The following is a 22,788-nucleotide window of genomic DNA, read 5'->3' on the forward strand; positions in this document are numbered from 1 at the left end:
TAATAACCTATCAACCAGTAAGCAGTGCTCTACAAGGTCGAAAGCTGCAGAAAGATCCAGGAGCAGAAGTAGTGCAGTACCACCGTTTTCCATTATCTGTAAGATATTGGACTTTAGGTCAAGCAGTGCTATTTTGGTGCCATGAGCAGTCCGAAACTCGGCCTGCCGCTGACCTAAGATGTTATTTTGAGTGAGAAAGCCCGGAACTTGGGTATAAGCAGCACGGTCAAGAATTGTGAGCAGGAAAGGAACATTCTTGACGGGTCTGTAATGTGAAGGAACATTCAGATCCATCGTTTTTTTAACAGAGGAGAGATCCAAGCCTGCTTAATGCAGGATGATACCAAACTTTCCATAAAAGATTTATTAACAAACTTGGTGATAATCGGAATAAGCAAAGAGACACTTGCCTTCACCAGCATGGAAGGACCCACATCCCCTTTGCAATATGTAGGTTTTAAATGGCCAATGATATTAGTTACTTCCAGTTCAGTAACTAGTCTGAACTCAAGTACATTTTGATGTCGTCAGCCTTCGGAGTGTCAACCTCCAGCCTAGATCTGTCAAGAAAAGAACATTTGCTGGAGATATTTTGCTGAATTATCTTGATTTTATTGACCATAGTGTCTAAAATGGTCCTGCACCAGGTTTTATCTTTAATAGTTTTTGGTGTAAGTGAGCAAGGTTCTCCACCTCTTTCAGAATTTTAAAGTGTCAGAACTAGCATTCACAATCCAATCCTCATATGTAGATTTTCTTTGCCTGGATGCCGGTGGGTTTGTAGGTTTTAGCTGTACGATTCTTTATATCTCTTTTCTCCGCAGAGTTGGATTCCAGCCACGCATCATAGGCTTTGCATTTAGCTGTTTTTAGTTCATGTATTTCTGAAGAATGCCAGAAATTGGATTGCTTGTTTTTTGTTGAATCTGTTGAGTTTTTAGAGGAGCAACCAGGTGAACAGCTTTGGCGAGCGTCTCTCGATATGCTGCTGCAATTTCATCATTGTATTATATATGGTCAGGTTGTATACAAGAGTTTCCAAATGAGGGGCCATAGCCTCAGGGGTTAACTTACGCACATTCGTACATGTGATCAAGATTCTCTCTGGTTTAGGCTTCTTAACCTGAGAGAGAAATAGATTATTAAAGTGGATGAAACTATGGTCTGACCAACAACATGGTACACGTGCTACGTTGCTAATAACAACATTCAGACTAGCAAACCAGTAGAGCTTCTCCCCTTTGATACAAGTTAGGTCAAAAACATGGCTCATAAAACCCAGGTCATTCAATGAAAACTCGATGGCCGCCAGAGTTTAAAGTCTTAAGGTCTTATGCATTGAGATAATCATGTTGCAAAAGTGGGTGTGAAATTCAGGCATAGCCGAGGGTGGCCGATATAAGAGTAACACCGTAACAGCAGTATTAGCATCAGTTAACATTTTAACATGTAGCGTCTCACATCCTAGTGGACCTTGAGCATCAACCTCATGAACCATCAATCATGATTTGTAGATCAGAGGAACAGCCCCCCACCCCGCCAACTTGAGGCGATAAAATATAAAATGCAACATCTACAGCTTGTTTGACCAATGATCTGGTGTTTAGCAGAATGCATTTCAGGAAGTTAGTCATGTTCCGAGTAGCTATATTTATGGAGGCTGTACAAGGCACAATGGTTGATTATCAGTACATGTAACATCCTGACCAGTGCAGCTCCACACATATCTAAATGGTCAACCGGCTGCATGAGGTCATCCCCTTCTGCATTTGGACTCAGACTAAATTGTTCGTCACACATATTAATTCTGGCCATGGGTTCCTTTTCTTCAGAGGCTGTAGTGTATAGAACCTGAGAAATTCTGCACATGTCTGTCTTTGTAACCACCCGGCTGCATTAGGTTACTGCCCTCTGTGCATGTGAGAAAAAGTATGCTGCATTAACACATTATTTCCCTCCCCACCTGCTGAGTCAGAACAGACTTAGTGGTCTCCTTACTAGGATGATTAGATTGGAGTGGCAGAGCACTAGAGGCGGCAGCAGAAGGCCCATATCCAAATGTTTTTGAAGTATTGCTTTATGGCGTGTATTTGAAGGAACAGACCCGCACTTCATAATAGCATGCAGATATTCATTACAACTGTTGGGCAACAAAGGTACATGAATATAACAGTGCGTACCTTTCAAGAACACGCCATACACGAACCAGCACAAAACAGCGCGCCAGCGCTAACGCGCTTGCTGGGTAAATATGTATACACCCAAGTGAAGTAATTATGGGAAACATAGTCTCCCAATGCTATAGGATCTACACAATTTCGATTTCCGATTTTTCTTACTTTCTTGCTTTCCTAATTGAGTGCGAGTGAGAGCACAGTTAATTTGGTAAAATTACAATTGCTGCAGCTAAGCAGGTACAAGTAAAATGCAAATGGAACAATAACGTCCACCCTTACAAGCAAGTCACTGAACACAAACAGTAAACACAGCTAGCACAATGGGGTAGCTGGAGGGTAGACTGGTCTGCCTGAGCACATGGAAGGAGGAGTTAGAGAACAGAGATCACGCAAAGCAAAGGTTAGGGTTTTGGTCCACAAAAGTCTCTAGGTCCTTCATCAGAACCACATATCTACCCGTCTGACTGGAGCCATTCCAGGGCGCTCACCAGATCCTGGCTGGGTCTCTTCAGTGACTTGGATGCTCTTGAGGTTCCTGGCCATGAAACTGGATATTTTGCTGGAAGAGGACATTCTCCAGCCTTACGGGTGTAGATATGCTGGCCTCCTCATGGTGTTTTAGTGTAATTTGGTGCCATGAAATCAAGCAGGTGCCTGAAAGCTTTGAATTCACAGTGAACTCCTAAGCACTAGTGAGTGCTATATAAAACATGGTGTACCATTCCGCAAATGCAGTCCACGCCTGTACAACCACTGTCTGATCTTAGTCTGTAGTCTTTGGTACGAACCTTCTCTGTTGTACCATTCCGCACATGCAGTCCCCGCCTGTACAACCACTGTCTGATCTTAGTCTGTAGTCTTTGGTATGAACCTTCTCTGTTGTACCATTCCAACTTTGCCAATTGGGGATGGGGAGGGGGGCTCTTCTACAGAACATCACAAGTGCCCTCCTTGTATGTTAGTAAGATGTCCGCCTAAAATGTCAATTTTCTTCTGATCCTCTTCTTGACTGAAGAGTATTTCAAAGTACTACCCCTTCAGCTGGGTACATAGGTTTTCAGGGGTCAACATGGTTTCAGTAACTGGCATGCATTGAGGAGCCTCTACAGACTGCTCTCCTGTTCAAGAATAGCGTCATCTTCCCAGAGATTACTTGGTCTAAACCTTGCTCCGGTTTTCTATTTTATTCCAGCACACTTTCGCCTCCAATTCCAACCTGGAGCAGCCCAGTTCTTTCCCGGCATCTCCCTTTGTACTCTACCACCAATCCTTTTAGCGTCCTCCTTCCGTTATCGGGGGGGGGGGGGCTGTATCTTAGGATTTCACCCAGCTCCCGCTTGACCTGTGGAAAGGTTCCCCAGCTTGGGCTTGGCAAGGGTCATATAAGGATAACTTCCGATCCAGCATTGCCTCCACACCTAGGGTACTCCCTGTGACCTGCAGACTTGGCCCTGGAACCTTTGCATTCACAGGGGATGTTTCATGACTATCTCAAGAGACAAAGGGACTCCATCACAAGTTTGGCATTACACAGAATACCGCCAAACAGATTAACCGTTACCGCCACTTGGTCAGGCGGGATTACCGCCGTATTGCCAGTGGTGTTATGGCAGTGTTAGTCCCCATTCATGGAGTCCATAGGACTCCATGGGGATTTTGGTGGAATTTGGGGGCGAGGCAGCAGAATTACCCCTAGCATTTTCTGGATGTTTTTCCTCCGAACGTATAGTATGGTGGTGCAGTAATGAGGCAGTACTGCAGAGGCAACAGTTACCACTGCATTACCGCCATTCTTTCCTGCACCGCCGTACTTGTTATGAGGCCCAAAGTGTTGGAAGGGAGGCTTGTTCTCATCTGTGTGCCATTATACAGACACCTTTCGAGGGAAGGCCCCCGCCATCTGTAAATGTGATAGTTTAAGTCAATTCTGATCGAAGTCCATACATATCACCTCAGTTAAATAGCTGCTATTAATTAAGGCCACTACATAATCCTCTAGTAGCCTGGACCTGCTTAGATGCTGGTATCCCAAGGTTCTACCTTTAACTGTGAACTGTAAAAAAAAAAGACAAATCGAAAAGCAGTCTTCCAGAATTAGCAGAGACAGAACACCAGAACTCTTGCATCAAAAGTCAACTCTGGGCATTGGGTGCTTTAATGCAATTGCTATCGCAGTCATTTGTTAACAGTATTTGCACAGGCACAAAAGCAGATGAAAGCCTGGTCCAGGGACTGGAACAGCAGCTTACCATGACCTAGTTCACAGTGTATGTATCTGACGGGTAACGGAGGAGCACCTGGGTCAGCTATATAATACATTAAGGAAAAGGCGCAATTACCAAATATCGAGGACATGTTTTCTCACACTAGGGGGATTTGTATTTTATTGAGAATTTGTAGGGCACTTTCTACAGCAGCATTGTGTTTGAGAACACTCGGGAGCCTAGTTCTGTAGCTGTCATTTGATCTTGGCAAAACATATCAGATGTTGTGTATCCATGCCAGGTACCCGGTGTGTGGTGTGTGGGCAATGGGGAGGTTTCCTTGGTGAGTGGAGAACCATGCAATGTCTCTTGGAGCACTTCTCAGAAAAGCGCTGCATGAAAGGGAACGACATACCTGCATTCTCAGAAGGCCTAAGTGCGCAAAGAGAGACCCTACACAGCAGGAGAAGCATATCCCGGAATGATTAATGTGTTCATATAGGAATGATTAGAAACATTTAGTGATCCGCGCATTGGCGGCGCGCCCCTTGCACCCATGCTTCACACAGCTTTTGGCAATATAAGAACATGTTCCTGTAGGCATCATTTATAAGGCACTGATGTTTAATTACAAGCTAAAGCTCCAGCCAGACACAGGCCTTCATTGATCTGCTGACTTCATGAGGCTTCTGACCCTCCCAGTCTTCTCTCCTGCAGAGCCTGGTTGCTGAATCATTCTTTAATTGCTGAAAGGGAAATGGGAAAGAATGGTCACATTAGGTGTATTCCATGGGAAGTGTCCTGGTTCCAGTGTATCGGCTCATATCATCTGGGAAGCAACGCTATGCATATACTTCTCTGCTCATTAGGAACTGTGCATAAGCATATCTGTCATACCCTGAGACCCAGCTAAACTGCTGCGCAGGGAAGGGAATCATTACCTCCAGATGGGCCTCCGATCACAATGGAGTGGCTGATGCGCCAGCCATTTTATGTATATAGCGCCCGAGGCATCAAGGCGCTCATAAAACAGACAACACAAAAAAAGAAAAAGCTGAATAATACTCATCAAATTATAGAAACAAGAATCAAACAGAGCACAGTTCAAGAGTTAGTCTTTACAAACCCTGAGGCTGTTCATATTAAAATATATTCTTCATTGTTACAAACATTCTCATGTTATAGTGAATGTAGTGAAAAGCAAAATGAGAACAAAGCCCGGTGTGCATTAATCACTTAGTGATTCAAGCATACAGCCCTTTCATCAGAGACATATATGTCAAACATAAAAATATGTAAAGCAGGCTGGAACCCTCACTGGTGCTATTTGCCACCTCCCCCTTTCTCATAGGGGTATTTGGAAAGAGTATAGGAATTTACCAGACTGTCCATCTTGGAATGATAACATTTCAGAACATAATTTATATGGTAATTTTAGGTTCTGATCATGTGCTTTGGCCTACAGGGAAAATGTAACATTGTTGTATGGACTATGGTGGAAGTGATCATTAAAAATAGAGAATGTCAAAAGTTAAAAAGAGCCAGTAGGAAATGTTATGTGACGAATGCAGGATTCAAGCCATCTCTCCAAGAGGAAGCCACCCCCTTTGGGAGTAGGGAGGTGAGCCGGCGAAGCTTAACATCCCGTAGGGGTCAGTGCAAGCGTGATCCCACTGGGGGCGCCCCCACCCATTAGAGGACTGGCAATCCCTAAACATCGATATGCGTTATCCTTCCTTGTCTCAAGAGACCGATAGCTTTGCTTGTTATATAGGTGTTAAACTGTGTAATGACTTACCACTTCCTACACCAATGGCTGGTACGCTTTATGACCCATTGCAGGCACCGGCCACACCTCAGAAAAGAGATCAGCGCATAGACACAACCCCTGGTTGTGTGTCAAGATAAAGACACAATTAGCATTGCTACACAAAAGGGGAGAAGTCTGCAGAGCTGCAGAGGCAGAGAGATCGGCTACTAGAAGGTACAGCAAGGGGAAGCCAGCACACGCATGGTGTGGCAATTCGAAGCGTGGCCAAACCCGAGATAACGAACGGAAAAGCCAGGCTCACAACAACCCCAAGACGTGGAGAACGTATAAGCAGCAAGCAAGTGGCAAAACGAGGAACCAACACTGAAGCCCACTGCAAGAGAGTGGGATGGGAGAGCCCGAGACAACGAACAGAAATATCCGGCTCATGAAAACCCCAAACAGTGGAGAACATACAAGCAGCGAGCAAGTGACATAATGAGGAACCAACACTGAAGCCCACTGCAAGAGAGTGGGATGGGAGAGCCCGCGACAACGAACAGAAATATCCGGCTCATGAAAACCCCAAACAGTGGAGAACATACAAGCAGCGAGCAAGTGACATAATGAGGAACCAACACTGAAGCCCACTGCAAGAGAGTGGGATGGGAGAGCCCGCGAATACGAACAGAAATATCCGGCTCATGAAAACCCCAAACAGTGGAGAACATACAAGCAGCGAGCAAGTGGCAAAACGAGGAACCAACACTGAAGCCCACTGCAAGAGAGTGGGATGGGAGAGCCCGAGACAACGAACAGAAATATCCTGCTCATGAAAACCCCAAACAGTGGAGAACATACAAGCAGCGAGCAAGTGGCATAATGAGGAACCGACACTGAAGCCCACTGCAAGAGAGTGGGATGGGAGAGCCCGAGACAACGAACAGAAATATCCGGCTCATGAAAACCCCAAACAGTGGAGAACATACAAGCAGCGAGCAAGTGGCAAAACGAGGAACCAACACTGAAGCCCACTGCAAGAGAGTGGGATGGGAGAGCCCGCGACAACGAACAGAAATATCCGGCTCATGAAAACCCCAAACAGTGGAGAACATACAAGCAGCGAGCAAGTGGCATAATGAGGAACCGACACTGAAGCCCACTGCAAGAGAGTGGGATGGGAGAGCCCGAGACAACGAACAGAAATATCCTGCTCATGAAAACCCCAAACAGTGGAGAACATACAAGCAGCGAGCAAGTGACATAATGAGGAACCGACACTGAAGCCCACTGCAAGAGAGTGGGATGGGAGAGCCCGAGACAACGAACAGAAATATCCTGCTCATGAAAACCCCAAACAGTGGAGAACATACAAGCAGCGAGCAAGTGGCAAAACGAGGAACCAACTCTGAAGCCCACTGCAAGAGAGTGGGATGGGAGAGCCCGAGACAACGAACAGAAATATCCGGCTCATGAAAACCCCAAACAGTGGAGAACATACAAGCAGCGAGCAAGTGGCAAAACGAGGAACCAACACTGAAGCCCACTGCAAGAGAGTGGGATGGGAGAGCCCGAGACAACGAACGGAAATATCCGGCTCATGAAAACCCCAAACAGTGGAGAACATACAAGCAGCGAGCAAGTGGCAAAACGAGGAACCAACACTGAAGCCCACTGCAAGAGAGTGGGATGGGAGAGCCCGAGACAACGAACAGAAATATCCTGCTCATGAAAACCCCAAACAGTGGAGAACATACAAGCAGCGAGCAAGTGGCAAAACGAGGAACCAACACTGAAGCCCACTGCAAGAGAGTGGGATGGGAGAGCCCGAGACAACGAACAGAAATATCCTGCTCATGAAAACCCCAAACAGTGGAGAACATACAAGCAGCGAGCAAGTGACATAATGAGGAACCGACACTGAAGCCCACTGCAAGAGAGTGGGATGGGAGAGCCCGAGACAACGAACAGAAATATCCGGCTCATGAAAACCCCAAACAGTGGAGAACATACAAGCAGCGAGCAAGTGGCAAAACGAGGAACCAACTCTGAAGCCCACTGCAAGAGAGTGGTATGGGAGAGCCCGAGACAACGAACAGAAATATCCGGCTCATGAAAACCCCAAACAGTGGAGAACATACAAGCAGCGAGCAAGTGGCAAAACGAGGAACCAACACTGAAGCCCACTGCAAGAGAGTGGGATGGGAGAGCCCGAGACAACAAACAGAAATATCCGGCTCATGAAAACCCCAAACAGTGGAGAACATACAAGCAGCGAGCAAGTGGCAAAACGAGGAACCAACACTGAAGCCCACTGCAAGAGAGTGGGATGGGAGAGCCCGAGACAACAAACAGAAATATCCTGCTCATGAAAACCCCAAACAGTGGAGAACATACAAGCAGCGAGCAAGTGGCAAAACGAGGAACCAACACTGAAGCCCACTGCAAGAGAGTGGGATGGGAGAGCCCGAGACAACGAACAGAAATATCCTGCTCATGAAAACCCCAAACAAACAGTGGAGAACATACAAGCAGCGAGCAAGTGACATAATGAGGAACCAACACTGAAGCCCACTGCAAGAGAGTGGGATGGGAGAGCCCGAGACAACGAACAGAAATATCCGGCTCATGAAAACCCCAAACAGTGGAGAACATACAAGCAGCGAGCAAGTGGCAAAACGAGGAACCAACTCTGAAGCCCACTGCAAGAGAGTGGGATGGGAGAGCCCGAGACAACGAATAGAAATATCCGGCTCATGAAAACCCCAAACAGTGGAGAACATACAAGCAGCGAGCAAGTGGCAAAACGAGGAACCAACACTGAAGCCCACTGCAACAGAGTGGGATGGGAGAGCCCGAGACAACAAACAGAAATATCCTGCTCATGAAAACCCCAAACAGTGGAGAACATACAAGCAGCGAGCAAGTGGCAAAACGAGGAACCAACACTGAAGCCCACTGCAAGTGAGTGGGATGGGAGAGCCCGAGACAACGAACAGAAATATCCTGCTCATGAAAACCCCAAACAAACAGTGGAGAACATACAAGCAGCGAGCAAGTGACATAATGAGGAACCGACACTGAAGCCCACTGCAAGAGAGTGGGATGGGAGAGCCCGAAACAACGAACAGAAATATCCGGCTCATGAAAACCCCAAACAGTGGAGAACATACAAGCAGCGAGCAAGTGGCAAAACGAGGAACCAACTCTGAAGCCCACTGCAAGAGAGTGGGATGGGAGAGCCCGAGACAACGAATAGAAATATCCGGCTCATGAAAACCCCAAACAGTGGAGAACATACAAGCAGCGAGCAAGTGGCAAAACGAGGAACCAACACTGAAGCCCACTGCAAGAGAGTGGGATGGGAGAGCCCGAGACAACGAACAGAAATATCCGGCTCATGAAAACCCCAAACAGTGGAGAACATACAAGCAGCGAGCAAGTGGCAAAACGAGGAACCAACACTGAAGCCCACTGCAAGAGAGTGGGATGGGAGAGCCCGAGACAACGAACAGAAATATCCGGCTCATGAAAACCCCAAACAGTGGAGAACATACAAGCAGCGAGCAAGTGACATAATGAGGAACCGACACTGAAGCCCACTGCAAGAGAGTGGGATGGGAGAGCCCGAGACAACGAACAGAAATATCCGGCTCATGAAAACCCCAAACAGTGGAGAACATACAGGCAGCGAGCAAGTGGCATAATGAGGAACCGACACTGAAGCCCACTGCAAGAGAGTGGGATGGGAGAGCCCGAGACAACGAACAGAAATATCCGGCTCATGAAAACCCCAAACAGTGGAGAACATACAAGCAGCGAGCAAGTGGCAAAACGAGGAACCAACACTGAAGCCCACTGCAAGAGAGTGGGATGGGAGAGCCCGAGACAACGAACAGAAATATCCGGCTCATGAAAACCCCAAACAGTGGAGAACATACAAGCAGTGAGCAAGTGGCAAAACGAGGAACCAACACTGAAGCCCACTGCAAGAGAGTGGGATGGGAGAGCCCGAGACAACGAACAGAAATATCTGGCTCATGAAAACCCCAAACAGTGGAGAACAAACAAGCAGCGAGCAAGTGACATAATGAGGAACCAACACTGAAGCCCACTGCAAGAGAGTGGGATGGGAGAGCCCGAGACAACGAACAGAAATATCCGGCTCATGAAAACCCCAAACAGTGGAGAACATACAGGCAGCGAGCAAGTGGCAAAACGAGGAACCAACACTGAAGCCCACTGCAAGAGAGTGGGATGGGAGAGCCCGAGACAACGAACAGAAATATCCGGCTCATGAAAACCCCAAACAGTGGAGAACATACAGGCAGCGAGCAAGTGGCATAATGAGGAACCGACACTGAAGCCCACTGCAAGAGAGTGGGATGGGAGAGCCCGAGACAACGAACAGAAATATCCGGCTCATGAAAACCCCAAACAGTGGAGAACATACAAGCAGCGAGCAAGTGGCAAAACGAGGAACCAACACTGAAGCCCACTGCAAGAGAGTGGGATGGGAGAGCCCGAGACAACGAACAGAAATATCCGGCTCATGAAAACCCCAAACAGTGGAGAACATACAAGCAGCGAGCAAGTGGCAAAACGAGGAACCAACACTGAAGCCCACTGCAAGAGAGTGGGATGGGAGAGCCCGAGACAACGAACAGAAATATCCGGCTCATGAAATCCCCAAACAGTGGAGAACATACAAGCAGCGAGCAAGTGGCAAAACGAGGAACCAACACTGAAGCCCACTGCAAGAGAGTGGGATGGGAGAGCCCGAGACAACGAACAGAAATATCCGGCTCATGAAAACCCCAAACAGTGGAGAATATACAGGCAGCGAGCAAGTGGCATAATGAGGAACCGACACTGAAGCCCACTGCAAGAGAGTGGGATGGGAGAGCCCGAGACAACGAACAGAAATATCCGGCTCATGAAAACCCCAAACAGTGGAGAACATACAAGCAGCGAGCAAGTGGCAAAACGAGGAACCAACACTGAAGCCCACTGCAAGAGAGTGGGATGGGAGAGCCCGAGACAACGAACAGAAATATCCGGCTCATGAAAACCCCAAACAGTGGAGAACATACAAGCAGCGAGCAAGTGGCAAAACGAGGAACCAACACTGAAGCCCACTGCAAGAGAGTGGGATGGGAGAGCCCGAGACAACGAACAGAAATATCCGGCTCATGAAAACCCCAAACAGTGGAGAACATACAAGCAGTGAGCAAGTGGCAAAACGAGGAACCAACACTGAAGCCCACTGCAAGAGAGTGGGATGGGAGAGCCCGAGACAACGAACAGAAATATCCGGCTCATGAAAACCCCAAACAGTGGAGAACATACAAGCAGTGAGCACGTGGCAAAACGAGGAACCAACACTGAAGCCCACTGCAAGAGAGTGGGATGGGAGAGCCCGAGACAACGAACAGAAATATCCGGCTCATGAAAACCCCAAACAGTGGAGAACATACAAGCAGCGAGCAAGTGGCAAAACGAGGAACCAACACTGAAGCCCACTGCAAGAGAGTGGGATGGGAGAGCCCGAGACAACGAACAGAAATATCCGGCTCATGAAAACCCCAAACAGTGGAGAACATACAAGCAGCGAGCAAGTGACATAATGAGGAACCGACACTGAAGCCCACTGCAAGAGAGTGGGATGGGAGAGCCCGAGACAACGAACAGAAATATCCGGCTCATGAAAACCCCAAACAGTGGAGAACATACAAGCAGCGAGCAAGTGGCAAAACGAGGAACCAACACTGAAGCCCACTGCAAGAGAGTGGGATGGGAGAGCCCGAGACAACGAACAGAAATATCCGGCTCATGAAAACCCCAAACAGTGGAGAACATACAAGCAGCGAGCAAGTGGCAAAACGAGGAACCAACACTGAAGCCCACTGCAAGAGAGTGGGATGGGAGAGCCTGAGACAACGAACAGAAATATCCGGCTCATGAAAACCCCAAACAGTGGAGAACATACAAGCAGCGAGCAAGTGGCAAAACGAGGAACCAACACTGAAGCCCACTGCAAGAGAGTGGGATGGGAGAGCCCGAGACAACGAACAGAAATATCCGGCTCATGAAAACCCCAAACAGTGGAGAACATACAAGCAGTGAGCAAGTGGCAAAACGAGGAACCAACACTGAAGCCCACTGCAAGAGAGTGGGATGGGAGAGCCCGAGACAACGAACAGAAATATCCGGCTCATGAAAACCCCAAACAGTGGAGAACATACAAGCAGTGAGCAAGTGGCAAAACGAGGAACCAACACTGAAGCCCACTGCAAGAGAGTGGGATGGGAGAGCCCGAGACAACAAACAGAAATATCCGGCTCATGAAAACCCCAAACAGTGGAGAACATACAAGCAGCGAGCAAGTGGCAAAACGAGGAACCAACACTGAAGCCCACTGCAAGAGAGTGGGATGGGAGAGCCCGAGACAACGAACAGAAATATCCGGCTCATGAAAACCCCAAACAGTGGAGAACATACAAGCAGTGAGCAAGTGACATAATGAAGAACCGACACTGAAGCCCACTGCAAGAGAGTGGGATGGGAGAGCCCGAGACAACGAACAGAAATATCCGGCTCATGAAAACCCCAAACAGTGGAGAACATACAAGCAGCGAGCAAGTGGCAAAACGAGGAACCAACACTGAAGCCCACTGCAAGAGAGTGGGATGGGAGAGCCCGACACAACGAACAGAAATATCCGGCTCATGAAAAGCCCAAACAGTGGAGAACATACAAGCAGCGAGCAAGTGGCAAAACGAGGAACCAACACTGAAGCCCACTGCAAGAGAGTGGGATGGGAGAGCCTGAGACAACGAACAGAAATATCCGGCTCATGAAAACCCCAAACAGTGGAGAACATACAAGCAGCGAGCAAGTGGCAAAACGAGGAACCAACACTGAAGCCCACTGCAAGAGAGAGGGATGGGAGAGCCCGAGACAACGAACAGAAATATCCGGCTCATGAAAACCCCAAACAGTGGAGAACATACAAGCAGCGAGAAAGTGGCAAAACGAGGAACCAACACTGAAGCCCACTGCAAGAGAGTGGGATGGGAGAGCCCGAGACAACGAACAGAAATATCCGGCTCATGAAAACCCCAAACAGTGGAGAACATACAAGCAGCGAGCAAGTGACATAATGAGGAACCAACACTGAAGCCCACTGCAAGAGAGTGGGATGGGAGAGCCCGAGACAACGAACAGAAATATCCGGCTCATGAAAACCCCAAACAGTGGAGAACATACAAGCAGCGAGCAAGTGGCAAAACGAGGAACCAACACTGAAGCCCACTGCAAGAGAGTGGGATGGGAGAGCCCGAGACAACGAACAGAAATATCCGGCTCATGAAAACCCCAAACAGTGGAGAACATACAAGCAGCGAGCAAGTGGCAAAACGAGGAACCAACACTGAAGCCCACTGCAAGAGAGTGGGATGGGAGAGCCCGAGACAACGAACAGAAATATCCGGCTCATGAAAACCCCAAACAGTGGAGAACATACAAGCAGTGAGCACGTGGCAAAACGAGGAACCAACACTGAAGCCCACTGCAAGAGAGTGGGATGGGAGAGCCCGCGACAACGAACAGAAATATCCGGCTCATGAAAACCCCAAACAGTGGAGAACATACAAGCAGCGAGCAAGTGGCATAATGAGGAACCGACACTGAAGCCCACTGCAAGAGAGTGGGATGGGAGAGCCCGAGACAACGAACAGAAATATCCTGCTCATGAAAACCCCAAACAGTGGAGAACATACAAGCAGCGAGCAAGTGACATAATGAGGAACCGACACTGAAGCCCACTGCAAGAGAGTGGGATGGGAGAGCCCGAGACAACGAACAGAAATATCCTGCTCATGAAAACCCCAAACAGTGGAGAACATACAAGCAGCGAGCAAGTGGCAAAACGAGGAACCAACTCTGAAGCCCACTGCAAGAGAGTGGGATGGGAGAGCCCGAGACAACGAACAGAAATATCCGGCTCATGAAAACCCCAAACAGTGGAGAACATACAAGCAGCGAGCAAGTGGCAAAACGAGGAACCAACACTGAAGCCCACTGCAAGAGAGTGGGATGGGAGAGCCCGAGACAACGAACGGAAATATCCGGCTCATGAAAACCCCAAACAGTGGAGAACATACAAGCAGCGAGCAAGTGGCAAAACGAGGAACCAACACTGAAGCCCACTGCAAGAGAGTGGGATGGGAGAGCCCGAGACAACGAACAGAAATATCCTGCTCATGAAAACCCCAAACAGTGGAGAACATACAAGCAGCGAGCAAGTGGCAAAACGAGGAACCAACACTGAAGCCCACTGCAAGAGAGTGGGATGGGAGAGCCCGAGACAACGAACAGAAATATCCTGCTCATGAAAACCCCAAACAGTGGAGAACATACAAGCAGCGAGCAAGTGACATAATGAGGAACCGACACTGAAGCCCACTGCAAGAGAGTGGGATGGGAGAGCCCGAGACAACGAACAGAAATATCCGGCTCATGAAAACCCCAAACAGTGGAGAACATACAAGCAGCGAGCAAGTGGCAAAACGAGGAACCAACTCTGAAGCCCACTGCAAGAGAGTGGTATGGGAGAGCCCGAGACAACGAACAGAAATATCCGGCTCATGAAAACCCCAAACAGTGGAGAACATACAAGCAGCGAGCAAGTGGCAAAACGAGGAACCAACACTGAAGCCCACTGCAAGAGAGTGGGATGGGAGAGCCCGAGACAACAAACAGAAATATCCGGCTCATGAAAACCCCAAACAGTGGAGAACATACAAGCAGCGAGCAAGTGGCAAAACGAGGAACCAACACTGAAGCCCACTGCAAGAGAGTGGGATGGGAGAGCCCGAGACAACAAACAGAAATATCCTGCTCATGAAAACCCCAAACAGTGGAGAACATACAAGCAGCGAGCAAGTGGCAAAACGAGGAACCAACACTGAAGCCCACTGCAAGAGAGTGGGATGGGAGAGCCCGAGACAACGAACAGAAATATCCTGCTCATGAAAACCCCAAACAAACAGTGGAGAACATACAAGCAGCGAGCAAGTGACATAATGAGGAACCAACACTGAAGCCCACTGCAAGAGAGTGGGATGGGAGAGCCCGAGACAACGAACAGAAATATCCGGCTCATGAAAACCCCAAACAGTGGAGAACATACAAGCAGCGAGCAAGTGGCAAAACGAGGAACCAACTCTGAAGCCCACTGCAAGAGAGTGGGATGGGAGAGCCCGAGACAACGAATAGAAATATCCGGCTCATGAAAACCCCAAACAGTGGAGAACATACAAGCAGCGAGCAAGTGGCAAAACGAGGAACCAACACTGAAGCCCACTGCAACAGAGTGGGATGGGAGAGCCCGAGACAACAAACAGAAATATCCTGCTCATGAAAACCCCAAACAGTGGAGAACATACAAGCAGCGAGCAAGTGGCAAAACGAGGAACCAACACTGAAGCCCACTGCAAGTGAGTGGGATGGGAGAGCCCGAGACAACGAACAGAAATATCCTGCTCATGAAAACCCCAAACAAACAGTGGAGAACATACAAGCAGCGAGCAAGTGACATAATGAGGAACCGACACTGAAGCCCACTGCAAGAGAGTGGGATGGGAGAGCCCGAAACAACGAACAGAAATATCCGGCTCATGAAAACCCCAAACAGTGGAGAACATACAAGCAGCGAGCAAGTGGCAAAACGAGGAACCAACTCTGAAGCCCACTGCAAGAGAGTGGGATGGGAGAGCCCGAGACAACGAATAGAAATATCCGGCTCATGAAAACCCCAAACAGTGGAGAACATACAAGCAGCGAGCAAGTGGCAAAACGAGGAACCAACACTGAAGCCCACTGCAAGAGAGTGGGATGGGAGAGCCCGAGACAACGAACAGAAATATCCGGCTCATGAAAACCCCAAACAGTGGAGAACATACAAGCAGCGAGCAAGTGGCAAAACGAGGAACCAACACTGAAGCCCACTGCAAGAGAGTGGGATGGGAGAGCCCGAGACAACGAACAGAAATATCCGGCTCATGAAAACCCCAAACAGTGGAGAACATACAAGCAGCGAGCAAGTGACATAATGAGGAACCGACACTGAAGCCCACTGCAAGAGAGTGGGATGGGAGAGCCCGAGACAACGAACAGAAATATCCGGCTCATGAAAACCCCAAACAGTGGAGAACATACAGGCAGCGAGCAAGTGGCATAATGAGGAACCGACACTGAAGCCCACTGCAAGAGAGTGGGATGGGAGAGCCCGAGACAACGAACAGAAATATCCGGCTCATGAAAACCCCAAACAGTGGAGAACATACAAGCAGCGAGCAAGTGGCAAAACGAGGAACCAACACTGAAGCCCACTGCAAGAGAGTGGGATGGGAGAGCCCGAGACAACGAACAGAAATATCCGGCTCATGAAAACCCCAAACAGTGGAGAACATACAAGCAGTGAGCAAGTGGCAAAACGAGGAACCAACACTGAAGCCCACTGCAAGAGAGTGGGATGGGAGAGCCCGAGACAACGAACAGAAATATCTGGCTCATGAAAACCCCAAACAGTGGAGAACAAACAAGCAGCGAGCAAGTGACATAATGAGGAACCAACACTGAAGCCCACTGCAAGAGAGTGGGATGGGAGAGCCCGAGACAACGAACAGAAATATCCGGCTCATGAAAACCCCAAACAGTGGAGAACATACAGGCAGCGAGCAAGTGGCAAAACGAGGAACCAACACTGAAGCCCACTGCAAGAGAGTGGGATGGGAGAGCCCGAGACAACGAACAGAAATATCCGGCTCATGAAAACCCCAAACAGTGGAGAACATACAGGCAGCGAGCAAGTGGCATAATGAGGAACCGACACTGAAGCCCACTGCAAGAGAGTGGGATGGGAGAGCCCGAGACAACGAACAGAAATATCCGGCTCATGAAAACCCCAAACAGTGGAGAACATACAAGCAGCGAGCAAGTGGCAAAACGAGGAACCAACACTGAAGCCCACTGCAAGAGAGTGGGATGGGAGAGCCCGAGACAACGAACAGAAATATCCGGCTCATGAAAACCCCAAACAGTGGAGAACATACAAGCAGCGAGCAAGTGGCAAAACGAGGAACCAACACTGAAGCCCACTGCAAGAGAGTGGGATGGGAGAGCCCGAGACAACGAACAGAAATATCCGGCTCATGAAATCCCCAAACAGTGGAGAACATACAAGCAGCGAGCAAGTGGCAAAACGAGGAACCAACACTGAAGCCCACTGCAAGAGAGTGGGATGGGAGAGCCCGAGACAACGAACAGAAATATCCGGCTCATGAAAACCCCAAACAGTGGAGAATATACAGGCAGCGAGCAAGTGGCATAATGAGGAACCGACACTGAAGCCCACTGCAAGAGAGTGGGATGGGAGAGCCCGAGACAACGAACAGAAATATCCGGCTCATGAAAACCCCAAACAGTGGAGAACATACAAGCAGCGAGCAAGTGGCAAAACGAGGAACCAACACTGAAGCCCACTGCAAGAGAGTGGGATGGGAGAGCCCGAGACAACGAACAGAAATATCCGGCTCATGAAAACCCCAAACAGTGGAGAACATACAAGCAGCGAGCAAGTGGCAAAACGAGGAACCAACACTGAAGCCCACTGCAAGAGAGTGGGATGGGAGAGCCCGAGACAACGAACAGAAATATCCGGCTCATGAAAACCCCAAACAGTGGAGAACATACAAGCAGTGAGCAAGTGGCAAAACGAGGAACCAACACTGAAGCCCACTGCAAGAGAGTGGGATGGGAGAGCCCGAGACAACGAACAGAAATATCCGGCTCATGAAAACCCCAAACAGTGGAGAACATACAAGCAGTGAGCACGTGGCAAAACGAGGAACCAACACTGAAGCCCACTGCAAGAGAGTGGGATGGGAGAGCCCGAGACAACGAACAGAAATATCCGGCTCATGAAAACCCCAAACAGTGGAGAACATACAAGCAGCGAGCAAGTGGCAAAACGAGGAACCAACACTGAAGCCCACTGCAAGAGAGTGGGATGGGAGAGCCCGAGACAACGAACAGAAATATCCGGCTCATGAAAACCCCAAACAGTGGAGAACATACAAGCAGTGAGCACGTGGCAAAACGAGGAACCAACACTGAAGCCCACTGCAAGAGAGTGGGATGGGAGAGCCCGAGACAACGAACAGAAATATCCGGCTCATGAAAACCCCAAACAGTGGAGAACATACAAGCAGCGAGCAAGTGGCAAAACGAGGAACCAACACTGAAGCCCACTGCAAGAGAGTGGGATGGGAGAGCCCGAGACAACGAACAGAAATATCCGGCTCATGAAAACCCCAAACAGTGGAGAACATACAAGCAGCGAGCAAGTGACATAATGAGGAACCGACACTGAAGCCCACTGCAAGAGAGTGGGATGGGAGAGCCCGAGACAACGAACAGAAATATCCGGCTCATGAAAACCCCAAACAGTGGAGAACATACAAGCAGCGAGCAAGTGGCAAAACGAGGAACCAACACTGAAGCCCACTGCAAGAGAGTGGGATGGGAGAGCCCGAGACAACGAACAGAAATATCCGGCTCATGAAAACCCCAAACAGTGGAGAACATACAAGCAGCGAGCAAGTGGCAAAACGAGGAACCAACACTGAAGCCCACTGCAAGAGAGTGGGATGGGAGAGCCTGAGACAACGAACAGAAATATCCGGCTCATGAAAACCCCAAACAGTGGAGAACATACAAGCAGCGAGCAAGTGGCAAAACGAGGAACCAACACTGAAGCCCACTGCAAGAGAGTGGGATGGGAGAGCCCGAGACAACGAACAGAAATATCCGGCTCATGAAAACCCCAAACAGTGGAGAATATACAGGCAGCGAGCAAGTGGCATAATGAGGAACCGACACTGAAGCCCACTGCAAGAGAGTGGGATGGGAGAGCCCGAGACAACGAACAGAAATATCCGGCTCATGAAAACCCCAAACAGTGGAGAACATACAAGCAGCGAGCAAGTGGCAAAACGAGGAACCAACACTGAAGCCCACTGCAAGAGAGTGGGATGGGAGAGCCCGAGACAACGAACAGAAATATCCGGCTCATGAAAACCCCAAACAGTGGAGAACATACAAGTAGCGAGCAAGTGGCAAAACGAGGAACCAACACTGAAGCCCACTGCAAGAGAGTGGGATGGGAGAGCCCGAGACAACGAACAGAAATATCCGGCTCATGAAAACCCCAAACAGTGGAGAACATACAAGCAGTGAGCAAGTGGCAAAACGAGGAACCAACACTGAAGCCCACTGCAAGAGAGTGGGATGGGAGAGCCCGAGACAACGAACAGAAATATCCGGCTCATGAAAACCCCAAACAGTGGAGAACATACAAGCAGTGAGCACGTGGCAAAACGAGGAACCAACACTGAAGCCCACTGCAAGAGAGTGGGATGGGAGAGCCCGAGACAACGAACAGAAATATCCGGCTCATGAAAACCCCAAACAGTGGAGAACATACAAGCAGCGAGCAAGTGGCAAAACGAGGAACCAACACTGAAGCCCACTGCAAGAGAGTGGGATGGGAGAGCCCGAGACAACGAACAGAAATATCCGGCTCATGAAAACCCCAAACAGTGGAGAACATACAAGCAGCGAGCAAGTGACATAATGAGGAACCGACACTGAAGCCCACTGCAAGAGAGTGGGATGGGAGAGCCCGAGACAACGAACAGAAATATCCGGCTCATGAAAACCCCAAACAGTGGAGAACATACAAGCAGCGAGCAAGTGGCAAAACGAGGAACCAACACTGAAGCCCACTGCAAGAGAGTGGGATGGGAGAGCCCGAGACAACGAACAGAAATATCCGGCTCATGAAAACCCCAAACAGTGGAGAACATACAAGCAGCGAGCAAGTGGCAAAACGAGGAACCAACACTGAAGCCCACTGCAAGAGAGTGGGATGGGAGAGCCTGAGACAACGAACAGAAATATCCGGCTCATGAAAACCCCAAACAGTGGAGAACATACAAGCAGCGAGCAAGTGGCAAAACGAGGAACCAACACTGAAGCCCACTGCAAGAGAGTGGGATGGGAGAGCCCGAGACAACGAACAGAAATATCCGGCTCATAAAAACCCCAAACAGTGGAGAACATACAAGCAGTGAGCAAGTGGCAAAACGAGGAACCAACACTGAAGCCCACTGCAAGAGAGTGGGATGGGAGAGCCCTAGACAACGAACAGAAATATCCGGCTCATGAAAACCCCAAACAGTGGAGAACATACAAGCAGTGAGCAAGTGGCAAAACGAGGAACCAACACTGAAGCCCACTGCAAGAGAGTGGGATGGGAGAGCCCGAGACAACGAACAGAAATATCCGGCTCATGAAAACCCCAAACAGTGGAGAACATACAAGCAGCGAGCAAGTGGCAAAACGAGGAACCAACACTGAAGCCCACTGCAAGAGAGTGGGATGGGAGAGCCCGAGACAACGAACAGAAATATCCGGCTCATGAAAACCCCAAACAGTGGAGAACATACAAGCAGTGAGCAAGTGACATAATGAGGAACCGACACTGAAGCCCACTGCAAGAGAGTGGGATGGGAGAGCCCGAGACAACGAACAGAAATATCCGGCTCATGAAAACCCCAAACAGTGGAGAACATACAAGCAGCGAGCAAGTGGCAAAACGAGGAACCAACACTGAAGCCCACTGCAAGAGAGTGGGATGGGAGAGCCCGACACAACGAACAGAAATATCCGGCTCATGAAAAGCCCAAACAGTGGAGAACATACAAGCAGCGAGCAAGTGGAAAAAACGAGGAACCAACACTGAAGCCCACTGCAAGAGAGTGGGATGGGAGAGCCTGAGACAACGAACAGAAGTATCCGGCTCATGAAAACCCCAAACAGTGGAGAACATACAAGCAGCGAGCAAGTGGCAAAACGAGGAACCAACACTGAAGCCCACTGCAAGAGAGAGGGATGGGAGAGCCCGAGACAACGAACAGAAATATCCGGCTCATGAAAACCCCAAACAGTGGAGAACATACAAGCAGCGAGCAAGTGGCAAAACGAGGAACCAACACTGAAGCCCACTGCAAGAGAGTGGGATGGGAGAGCCCGAGACAACGAACAGAAATAACCGGCTCATGAAAACCCCAAACAGTGGAGAACATACAAGCAGCGAGCAAGTGACATAATGAGGAACCGACACTGAAGCCCACTGCAAGAGAGTGGGATGGGAGAGCCCGAGACAACGAACAGAAATATCCGGCTCATGAAAACCCCAAACAGTGGAGAACATACAAGCAGCGAGCAAGTGGCAAAACGAGGAACCAACACTGAAGCCCACTGCAAGAGAGTGGGATGGGAGAGCCCGAGACAACGAACAGAAATATCCGGCTCATGAAAACCCCAAACAGTGGAGAACATACAAGCAGCGAGCAAGTGGCAAAACGAGGAACCAACACTGAAGCCCACTGCAAGAGAGTGGGATGGGAGAGCCCGAGACAACGAACAGAAATATCCGGCTCATGAAAACCCCAAACAGTGGAGAACATACAAGCAGCGAGCAAGTGACATAATGAGGAACCGACACTGAAGCCCACTGCAAGAGAGTGGGATGGGAGAGCCCGAGACAACGAACAGAAATATCCGGCTCATGAAAACCCCAAACAGTGGAGAACATACAAGCAGCGAGCAAGTGGCAAAACGAGGAACCAACACTGAAGCCCACGGCAAGAGAGTGGGATGGGAGAGCCCGAGACAACGAACAGAAATATCCGGCTCATGAAAACCCCAAACAGTGGAGAACATACAAGCAGCGAGCAAGTGGCAAAACGAGGAACCAACACTGAAGCCCACTGCAAGAGAGTGGGATGGGAGAGCCCGAGACAACGAACAGAAATATCCGGCTCATGAAAACCCCAAACAGTGGAGAACATACAAGCAGCGAGCAAGTGGCAAAACGAGGAACCAACACTGAAGCCCACTGCAAGAGAGTGGGATGGGAGAACCCGAGACAACAAACAGAAATATTCGGCTCATGAAAACCCCTAACAGTGGAGAACATACAAGCAGCGAGCAAGTGGCAAAACGAGGAACCAACACTGAAGCCCACTGCAAGAGAGTGGGATGGGAGAGCCCGAGACAACGAACAGAAATATCCGGCTCATGAAAACCCCAAACAGTGGAGAACATACAAGCAGCGAGCAAGTGGCATAATGAGGAACCGACACTGAAGCCCACTGCAAGAGAGTGGGATGGGAGAGCCCGAGACAACGAACAGAAATATCCGGCTCATGAAAACCCCAAACAGTGGAGAACATACAAGCAGCGAGCAAGTGGCATAATGAGGAACCGACACTGAAGCCCACTGCAAGAGAGTGGGATGGGAGAGCCCGAGACAACGAACAGAAATATCCGGCTCATGAAAACCCCAAACAGTGGAGAACATACAAGCAGCGAGCAAGTGGCAAAATGAGGAACCAACACTGAAGCCCACTGCAAGAGAGTGGGATGGGAGAGCCCGAGACAACGAACAGAAATATCCGGCTCATGAAAACCCCAAACAGTGGAGAACATACAAGCAGCGAGCAAGTGGCAAAACGAGGAACCAACA

The 22,788-nt window shown here is 49.2% G+C and overlaps 1 protein-coding gene across 3 annotated transcripts in view; it reads right to left on the reverse strand.

The window, feature by feature from the left end:
• Positions 1-4,295: 4,295 nt before the first annotated feature.
• The window catches only part of LOC138452988 (NACHT, LRR and PYD domains-containing protein 3-like), a 415,916-nt gene continuing 397,423 nt past the window's right edge, over positions 4,296-22,788 (reverse strand). For all 3 annotated transcript variants that reach the window (XM_069605372.1, XM_069605373.1, XM_069605371.1), the window contains one exon: positions 4,296-5,127. Coding sequence is in view for 1 of the 3 variants with exons in the window: in XM_069605373.1 (XP_069461474.1) it covers positions 5,121-5,127 (7 nt within the window). In the remaining 2 variants the exon portion in view is untranslated. The remainder of the gene's footprint in view (positions 5,128-22,788) is intronic.

Source organism: Ambystoma mexicanum, chromosome 4p, assembly GCF_040938575.1.
Source record: "Ambystoma mexicanum isolate Mex_15411 chromosome 4p, UKY_AmexF1_1, whole genome shotgun sequence".
Taxonomy (NCBI): domain Eukaryota; kingdom Metazoa; phylum Chordata; class Amphibia; order Caudata; family Ambystomatidae; genus Ambystoma; species Ambystoma mexicanum.